At 48.6% G+C, this 9,610-nt stretch overlaps 1 protein-coding gene across 2 annotated transcripts in view; it reads left to right on the top strand.

The window, feature by feature from the left end:
• Nucleotides 1-9,610, top strand: part of IFT140 (intraflagellar transport 140) — a 40,194-nt gene that overhangs the window by 30,061 nt on the left and 523 nt on the right. For both annotated transcript variants that reach the window (XM_072348839.1, XM_072348838.1), the window contains exons 19-29: nucleotides 3,717-3,894; nucleotides 5,877-6,067; nucleotides 6,173-6,268; nucleotides 6,620-6,752; nucleotides 6,842-6,985; nucleotides 7,384-7,512; nucleotides 7,716-7,898; nucleotides 8,128-8,334; nucleotides 8,529-8,741; nucleotides 8,824-8,990; nucleotides 9,323-9,464. In XM_072348839.1, the coding sequence (XP_072204940.1) occupies nucleotides 3,717-3,894; nucleotides 5,877-6,067; nucleotides 6,173-6,268; nucleotides 6,620-6,752; nucleotides 6,842-6,985; nucleotides 7,384-7,512; nucleotides 7,716-7,898; nucleotides 8,128-8,334; nucleotides 8,529-8,741; nucleotides 8,824-8,990; nucleotides 9,323-9,464 (1,783 nt within the window). The remainder of the gene's footprint in view (nucleotides 1-3,716; nucleotides 3,895-5,876; nucleotides 6,068-6,172; nucleotides 6,269-6,619; nucleotides 6,753-6,841; nucleotides 6,986-7,383; nucleotides 7,513-7,715; nucleotides 7,899-8,127; nucleotides 8,335-8,528; nucleotides 8,742-8,823; nucleotides 8,991-9,322; nucleotides 9,465-9,610) is intronic.

Raw genomic sequence — 9,610 nt, 5'->3', positions numbered from 1 at the left:
TCCGGTGCTGTGCTGGGATGTGGCCTGTGCTGGAGTTACTGGGGGAGGGCGGCTGAGACTGGGATGGATACACGCACTGTTGTCACTTGTTAAAATGGGAGTGTTATGCTGCATGTCCTCAGTGATGGCAGCAGGAAAATCTCCCCACAGCATTACAGTATTGCACTAATAACGCAGTGTTGCAGATGCTATGTCTGATATTTACAGCACAGTGCTTAGTGTCCTGTTATCAAAGCGGGGCCCAAGATGAAAAGAGAGATTCTTTCTTCTCCTGGTTAAGATACTTAGAGGTGAGATGGAATGTAAGTATGAGCCATTTTCAAATGTACCCCATTGAAAGAAGGAGGAGAGAGTTGTAAGGTGCTTCAGACACGTGAATACCCAGCACAGAAAGGTGAGAATGCTGTAAGAAAAGCTGTTTCATCAACTATGTGGGAAAACTTGTGTCTGAAGGGGCTCCCAGGTTCTGTTTGGAATCTGGTGTGCTCCTGGCATGGCCCAAAGCTCTGGGTGCAGCACAGGCAGTTTGCTGATGTGCTGCAGGGGCAGGCACAGCTCCCTGAGACAAGCAGGGAGTGCGTTCTACGGCTCCGCATCTGGTCTTCGTTAAGGTCCCGGTTGTGGCTAACGAAGCACAGATGTGAGCTGCTTTCCAGAGGGAAGAAAAGAAAAAGGAGGAGGGGAAGAACAGGAAGTTCTCAGAATGTGGGCTGGGGGGAAGGGAAAACCATTCCTTGGGTTATGTGACAGCAAGGCCGGCCCTGGGAGAAGAGTTGCTGCCTTTTAAGGCTGTAAAGACAGACGTGTCTTTCTCCCTGACCTACCAACTGTCAAAAAAGAAACTGTGTTCTTGCTTTGGGTTACGTGAGAACATTCAGCTTCTGGTGTTTCTTGTTTCTTAACCCAGTCTGCACTGTTTTGTACTTATCTTGAGGCAGCAAAACTGAAGCACAGCTGTCCCTGGGGCTGTTCTGATGCTGGGGATGTCTCCCTGCTCACTTTCAGGGCAAAGGTGGAACTGAGGTTCTGGCTGCGTTTTGGTTGCTGGAGGTCCTCTGGTCTTTCTGCAGGAGTTCTGGGAGGATGAACCCCGGTGTGCTGGCCCTGGCTGCCATCAGTGTTACCTCAATCTGCTGCACCATCTTGCTGTGCTGTTGGCACGATGTGATCTGTGCTGCTTCCCACCTGGCTGTGTGCTCTGTGGTGCTCAGCAGCTGTGTGTATACCTTTATGTATCCATCCCAGGCCAGGCTGAATGTGGCTCTGGGCAGCCTGGGCTGCTGGTTGGTGACCCTGCACATGGCAGGAGTGTATTGGTTATTAATATACAGATGGTAACAAACGTACAGAAGATATAAGTAAATATAAGTAAAGGAAAACTCACCAGTGGTGGTGCCTTGGCTGAAGAAGCTGGGGCAGTCCTCACTGGTGAGTGATCTCCAAGAGATGCTGCTTCAGTGGGAGTCAGCCCTTAAATGAGGTCTCAGAGGGGATGGAGTCGAGCTCCACCCCTCCCGGGAGCACAGCTCCATCACTCTCACCTGTGCTCCCACAGCTGACCCCACACTTGCCTCAGCTGATTAATCAGAGGTTCAGGCTGTGATTACCAATCTCCCATACACAGGAGGTTGGAACTGGGTGAGCATTGTGGCCCTTTTCAACCCAGGCCGTTCTGTGATTCTATGATGATTCTATGATAATGCATGTATATACCTTTATCAGAGCAGTGTCCTTTGTGTCTATGGGGAATAACCAGCTTCTGCTGCAGCTGGACCACAGGAGAAGATCTGGCTGTGGATTGTCCATCCATCTGATAACTAAGCTGTCCTTAGCTCCAGTGAGAGAATAGGAACCGTGTTATTTGGATGAAGCATTCCATCAGGCACTTCTGGAGGGCAGAGGCACGGGAAGGAATAGTCACAGAGGCAGCGTTTCCATGTTGCAGGTACTCAGCATGCTGGTGAACTGCTCCTAGTGCGATGCTTGCTGTGTATGAATGCCTGCAGGCACTGCCCAGCTGTGAACACTTCTAAATTCAGTGTGTTCTGGCCAATCTGGCCACAGTGCTGAATGTGCAATGTGTGCTCACCATCTCCTGCCCAGCCGGGTCTGTACAGAAGGCAGAGCTTGCCTGGGCCCTGCTGCCTGTCTGGAGGGGATTGCTGCAACAAAATCAAACCAAACCCAGAGCGCATCATCGGGAAATGTTTCTTCCTCTGTTTTGTTCCACTCAGCTGGTAGCTGGCTCCCTACACCTATGGGAGGCTGCAGTGAAGAGGTGCTGGTCTCTTCTCTCAGGTGACAAGCGATGCCTTTTCCCTGTGTGTTGTGAGGGACTCAGATATGTCAGTACAGAGCCTGAGGAGGCTGAGTTTGAACCGCGGTCAGCATGGGTGAGCAGATAGAAGGAACTCAGTAGTGTATTTGGAGACATCTTTTTGCTTTAAGAAGTGAGATTTCTGAACTACCCGAAATTCACCCCTGATTTATTACTCCGGATCCTGCTTTATCTCCTCCATACATCTTGGCATTTGTAGGTGCAGGTTGCACGTTTCTATTGATTACCACCTCCGAGTTTTGCTCTGGTTTTAGCTGCAAATAAAAATATAATCTGATTTCGAAGTAAATGAGGAAAAGCATTTTTTTCTCCTGTACTGACTGGATGTGCTTGACAGCACGTTGCGTCTCATCTCCTTTGCTGCTTCCCGGTTAGTCAGTTTCCCCTGTTTGTGCAGGTCTTTCCCACAGCCACTGGGAAGAGAAAAACATTTTAATCATAGGAAAACATGATTGTCAGCCCCCCCCACCTCCAAACTGGAAGGGGATTTGTCTGCAGGTGCAGGACCTGAGGTGTCATTCCACTCTTCAGAAAAGAAGAAAAATAGAAAACTTTTTTTTTTCCTGCTTTCATCATCTGTGTCCTTAATTTGCGTCATGTTGGTGCCCGAGAGCTGTGTGGTCCTCTGCTGAGGCCCTATTTTGAATGCAAATGTTTTGTTAACCAAACATGCTGCATTTCACTCTGAAGAGCCTCAGGTGTAAACAGGCTCTGTGCAAACCCTTGCTTGCCCCGCTGTGAAGCTGCCCGCAGTGCTGCAGAAGTGGCCGTACTGCGTGGGATCCTTCCTGCCCTTGGGCAGATCGGCACTGCCCACAGCTTGGTGTCATCTGCAGACTGGCTGGGGATGCGCTCAGTGCCCTCATCAGACCATCAGTAAAGGTATCAGACAGGCCCCAATACCAGCCCTGGGGACCATCACTCATGACTGGCTGCCAGCTGGATGTAGCTCCATTCACCACCACTCTCTGGGAGTGCACCTGCCCAAGCCATGGGCTGCAGCTTCTCCAGGAGAACAGAGGTGTAGAGTCAGATGATATATGTGTTGCTGCTACAGTAAAAGCAGAAGTGATGGGTGCACAATAAATGTTTATATATGTGCACATATGACTGCTTTTGCTTAGATATTGGTATAAATCGAATGCCACAATACCTCCTTAAAGCTGTGGACCTTCAGCTCCAGTACTACCTGTTATGTCTGAGAACTGTTTCTATTCCCCTTAAATCTTCATGGAACAACCAGAGTCTGTTTATGCCCCATAAGTGTGGAACATGCCAATGCATTGTCCTTTCTTGCTCCTTGCCTCTTACCTGCTAAATACCCACTCCTTGATGCTGGTACCATAACAGCCCTCCCCTTCTTTCTGCCTTATCACAGTGAGGCGGTCTGGGAGAACATGGCTCGTATGTGTGTGAAGACTCAGAGACTTGATGTTGCCAAAATTTGCCTTGGAAACATGGGTCATGCGAGAGGAGCCAGAGCATTAAGGGAGGCAGAACGGGAACCTGAGCAGGAAGCCAGAGTCGCTGTGCTGGCAGTTCAGCTGGGCATGCTGGTAAGCCTGTCAATCATGTGCATCCTAGAATGTCCACTCTGTTTACTAGGGAACAGAGTGAAAATGTGACCATTTGAGAACCCAGAGCTGCACAATTACTGTGCCACATTACGTGGAGTCTTTCTCTGCTATCAGTGTGAACTCTGTAGGCTCATCAGTCCTATGAGCTGCTTTCATGGCTCTTGAAGAGTAGATGAGTGTGGCAGAATCCAGTGTCAGAAAATAAGAGTCCAGGTTTCATTTTGAAGTGTGTGTTAGCAGAATTAAAGCCAAAAGCTGCGTTTCAGGTTGCTGCGCTCTGGCTGCAGGGATGGAGAGCTCTGCCATGTCAGACTGGCTGCTTGTGTTGTCCCAGGGTCATCTGCTACAGCTGCCCAGGTCTCCTGCCTGCTCCTGCTGTGCTGGCAGTGACTTGCTTGGTTCCAGCCCTGAGCAGTTGGGCTGTTCTGCTGTCTCCCCACAGCTTGGTGCAGTGGTCCCTCGTGGCTGGAGCGTCACCTGGCAGCCAGCACACACCGAGGTGGGACGCCTCTGCTACACGGCTTCCTTTTGGTCTGAATTTTCTGCCCTTGGTTACTGTGCTTTACCAATACAGCTGAGATCTGAAATGGAGCCCAGGCTGATTATCACAGGGATTGAAAACTGACTGGAGCACAGCCAAGGTCCACGGATGAGGAGAGCGTGTGTCCTTTACCTCATCTCTTCATCAGTGATCTGTTAGAAAAACATAATCAAGGGCTTTAGTTCTTAGTCCCAGGCAAATGAGGACAGAAATGGTGACACACCCCACAGTTCATAGATCACCAATTAGACACAAAGTGCTGTGACAGCAGAAAATCTGCTGGGGCCTCTGAGGAGACGCTGCATCCCGGGGCTGCGATGGCTTTCATCTGTGTTTGTTGCAGCTGCGGCTGGAACGTCGCCTTCCACCTCTTCTCATTACCAGAAAAAAATGTTGATGAACTGGAAGTTCAGAGAGAATCAGGGCAAACTGTTCAGCTCTTGGAAGGGTTTTCAAGGCTGGAAGGGCTAGAATTCAGCAATCTGCAGCCATTTTAAGAGCCTAAATGCTAGAGAGGTAGTGAACTATCCTTAATTAAAGAAGGAGGGGAAAAAAGGAACGTTTGAACTAGATGTTTGGAAAAGCTTCCTGGCAGAGGCAGCTGTGAGGCTGAGAAGTGGCAATGCTCCATCTTCTGGATACTGGCATCTGTTTGGAGAGGTGGAGCTGTAGCAAGGCAGATGCTGCTCTGCAGGTGGATTCACTCGTGTGGTAGCCAGCAACTTCCATCTTCACTTTCTATGCTTTTAGAATTTGAAAGAATATGAGATAAACTATTTTTCTATCGTGGACGGATAATCTCCATTTACTAAATATAGTGTTCAGCTGGACAGCAGTTGGGTGGGGCAGGAAAATGCTCCTTCCACAGGAGAACCTCTCAAAAAGAATAGTTCCAAATTTGCTTATTTTTGCGTCAGTACAGGCAAAATCCTCCTCATCTGCTTCTGTCTGACATGGATAGTGCTCATTGCCAGGACTGGCTCTCAGTTATCTGAGGAAGAGCTCCTACCTCTGAGACCTGCTCCAAGGTCCCTCTGACCTGCACGTCACTTCTGTGCTGTGTGGCCACTCACTGCAGCCCCAGACGAGGATACCTCCCCTTTCTGAAGTGATTCACACTCGTGGTGACGGCGTTTAATTGTTGATGGTTTGCTTGTGTCACCCCCCGGTTAACACTGTACAGTACATGCAGGATCTGAATGCTTTCCTTATTTTCATATAAACATCCTGCTTCCCAGTAATGTGCAGTTCCAGGCTAAGTGTATTAGTTGGTTAACCCTCCTGCCTGAATTATTGTTACTCTAATTGCATTACCTGCATAACTAAAATACTCGTAAGTGCAGAGCCTGCTGTGACCTGCTTGGATGCACACCTATAATACAAGTGGAGCTAACGAGCTGCTTGTATCCTCTCCTTTCAGGAGGATGCAGAGCAACTGTACAAGGCTTGCAAGCGCTACGACCTTCTGAGTAAGTTCTATCAGGCCACAAACCAGTGGCAGAAAGCCATTGAAACAGCTGAAGCTCATGACCGGGTTCACCTCCGCACCACTTACTACAGCTACGCCAAGCACCTGGAGGCAGTGGGGGATCACGCTCTTGCACTCAGCCAGTAAGCATCAGCTTATGGCAGAACTGTGTGTGTGGAGATTTTTTAGACAAGGAAGTGAGATTTAAGTCAGTCATTTCACATCTGATATGTTCTTTTTGTCCACAGCTATGAGAAGTCAGACACACACAGGTTCGAGGTACCCCGAATGCTCTCTGAAGACCTACAGGCGCTGGAGAACTACGTCAACAAAATGAAAGACAAGTCAGTGCTGTGCTCGTTCCTTCTGGGTGGGACTTTCAGGTCTGAGATGCAGTCTGTGAGGAGGGCAGGGAAGGAGAAGTAGGGATCCTCTCCTCTGAGTTCAGCACCTGCCTAATGCCTTTTGATCCCCACTCAGCTTTTCAGGATCATGGCACAAGTCACTCAAAACTGCCACACTGGATATTTAGGTTGAGCTCATAGTGCAGGTCTTTGAATATCACCTTTGTGTTTAGGTAAAACCTGTCTACGTTCCAAGAAAATACATCTGGTCTTGAGTTCAAGATCTCCAGGGCTGAGCAATGCATTCTCTGGCAATTCTGGTTGCTGCAGTTAATACTGTTGCTTTTCTAGGAGCCTGTGGAAATGGTGGGCGCAGTACCTGGAGAGCCAGTCAGATTTGGAATCTGCATTAGAATACTACGCACTGGCTCAGGATTATTTTTCCCTAGTCCGTGTCCACTGCTTTCAGGGCAACATTCAGAAGGTAATGCAGCCTGCTGCCATTTGTTCGCAGAGTTCTCATTCCTAGGATGAGTATGGTCACAGTGTAAAGATACGTGATTTCCTTTCCAGGCTGCTGAAATAGCAAATGAAACAGGAAATTGGGCGGCTTCGTACCACTTGGCCCGCCAGTACGAGAGTCAGGATGAAATCAAGCAGGCTGTGCACTTCTACACCAGGGCCCAGGCATTTAACAACGCCATTCGCCTGTGTAAGGTATGGAAGGACACACATTGCTATGTCCAAACCTGAAGTAGGATTCTGCCCTTAGGTAGCGTACAGAGTTTAAGAGGTACGAGAGATCTGTTCTCGTTCTCTCTTGTGAGATATTGCTTGTTCATGAAGATGGTCCAGTTTCTGCCCACGTCTTCTACAAGGATAGATCATTACAAGGGGTTGCACGGGACTGAGTATTTTCTTGTCCTACACGTCAACAGAAGACTGCCTAAAACAGTCATTGTTGCAGCTCAAAGCCCTTGGAGTTGCTATGGGTTTTCCATAGGAGGTGGCTGATGGGCTACTATGTGACAGCACAAAGCTGAAGGCTTGAAAGGAGACAGGCTCGTCAGGTCAGTTTGCTGCACACCTCGACCCAAATCTTTGCTTTTCAACAGGAGAACAATTTAGATGATCAGCTGATGAACCTGGCTCTCCTGAGCTCCCCAGAAGACATGATAGAGGCAGCCTGCTATTACGAGGAGAAGGGGGAGCAAATGGACCGAGCTGTCATGTTGTACCACAAGGTAAATGCCTCCTTAGTAAGAATACCAAACTTTGAACTGACACTGTTTCTACAGCAGAGAGCATTTAATCAACGGCGTGGTTCGATTGTGTACAATTAACAGTCATTTCTTCACAGTAGCACTCTGTGAACCCACACTGGGGTGTCCGGGAAATTCATTCTGCAATGCTTATTCCAGTCCTTAAAGTCTCGTCCTTTTTACAGGCAGGACACTTCTCCAAAGCACTGGAGCTGGCCTTTGCCACGCAGCAGTTTGGAGCCTTACAGCTCATTGCTGAAGACCTCGATGAGAAGTCAGACCCAGCTCTGCTGGCTCGCTGTTCTGACTTCTTTATTGAACACGCTCAGTATGAGAAGGCAGTGGAGCTGCTGCTCACAGCCAAGAAGGTAAGCTCTGCCTTCCTGCTCCCTGTGCGCACCGACAGAGAGAGGCACAACAGGTGTGCACATGCAAACACTCACATCTCTTTGTTCATAGGCACCTACACACATTTGTAAGCTCTAAGGTTTCTTTTCAGACTGCCAGGGTGGCAGCTATGTTCTAAAAGTTACACCAGACAACGTGACATCACACTGCAATGCATGCAACTGCTCATTGCTTTCTCATTTCCATTAGTACCATGAAGCTCTGCAGCTTTGCCTGAAGCAGAACCTAACCATCACAGAGGAGATGGCTGAGCGGATGACGGTCTGCAAGGACTCCAAGGATCTCTCTGAGGAGTCCCGGAGGGAACTCTTGGAGCAAATAGCAGATTGCTGCATGAGACAAGGCAATTACCACATGGCAACCAAGAAGTACACGCAAGCTGGAAACAAGTTAAAGGTCAGTTGGGAGAGGTAGAAAAAAGAGGCTGAGCCTCTTAACTTTATAAGGTTTTTCCACAAGAGTGGGTTGAGGGAGGCCTTGGAACAGGCAGTCGGCTGTTCGGATGAGGCTTCCCAACCATTTCAGCATCATTTGATTTTTGTATTCACAATATTTCCTCTCTCTGTCCTCCCACCCCCATCCACTGTTAGGCTATGAAGGCGCTGCTGAGATCTGGAGACACAGAGAAAATTGTCTTCTTTGCGGGAGTCTCCAGACAGAGAGAGATTTACATCATGGCAGCCAACTACCTGCAGTCGCTGGATTGGCGTAAAGACCCAGAGATTATGAAGAACATCATCAGCTTCTATACCAAAGGGAGAGCCCTGGATCTGCTGGCAGGATTTTATGATGTGTGCGCTCAGGTACACCCAGTTCTGTGATCCTTCAAGGTGTTCAGTTGTTAACTATGGACTGAGAGCCTCATCTGAATCTCTCTTCCTGCAGGTGGAAATTGACGAGTATCAGAACTATGAGAAAGCACAGGGAGCACTGACAGAAGCATATAAGTGTCTTTCAAAAGCAAAGACCAAAAGCCCTCTGGAACAGGAAAGCAAACTGGCACATCTGCAAAGCAAGATGGCCCTGATAAAGCGATTCATCCACGCTCGGAGGTGAGTTGCAGTGTTTGGAGCACGCGGACTAATGACAAAGATGTCATGCAAGAGGAAGACATTCCCAGTTCAATAAATCATATGCAGAAGTCTCGCTTCTATAAGTGGTTGATATGTTTTTGTAGCAGGGAACCATAGGTGATTTTAAAAGCGATGCTGGCTTTCAAGACCAAAGTATAGCTTGAAATATGAGTAACTGTTGGCCTGGGGAAGCACAGCCATCTTTTGTTGGGTGATTCTGAAATGTGCACAGTACAAAAATCCTTCCTGTGCTTCTCATGGCAAACTCAGTGTCCTCCCCCACGTGACTTTTCCGTTTGCTCTTTTGCCAGGCTTTACTCCGAGGATCCCAAAGAAGCCGTCAGACAGTGCGAACTTCTCCTGGCTGAACAGGACCTCGACAGCACCATCCGTCAGGGAGATGTCCTGGGGTTTCTGGTTGAACATTATTTACAGGTGCAGGAATTCCATGTGGTAAGTTACGTTTCAGTTCTTACACGCTAAAGAGCCCAAACTTTATGTGCACCTTTATGGATGCCAGAACACTGTCAACTGAAGATCTCCTCAGCCAGGCACTGAGGAATGGATGCTTGTCCCCCTTTTGCTGGGAGCTGCAGAAG

Source organism: Excalfactoria chinensis, chromosome 14, assembly GCF_039878825.1.
Source record: "Excalfactoria chinensis isolate bCotChi1 chromosome 14, bCotChi1.hap2, whole genome shotgun sequence".
NCBI lineage: Eukaryota > Metazoa > Chordata > Aves > Galliformes > Phasianidae > Excalfactoria > Excalfactoria chinensis.
Note: the sequence above shows the minus strand (reverse complement) of the source record. Positions and strands in the feature narration are given on the sequence as shown.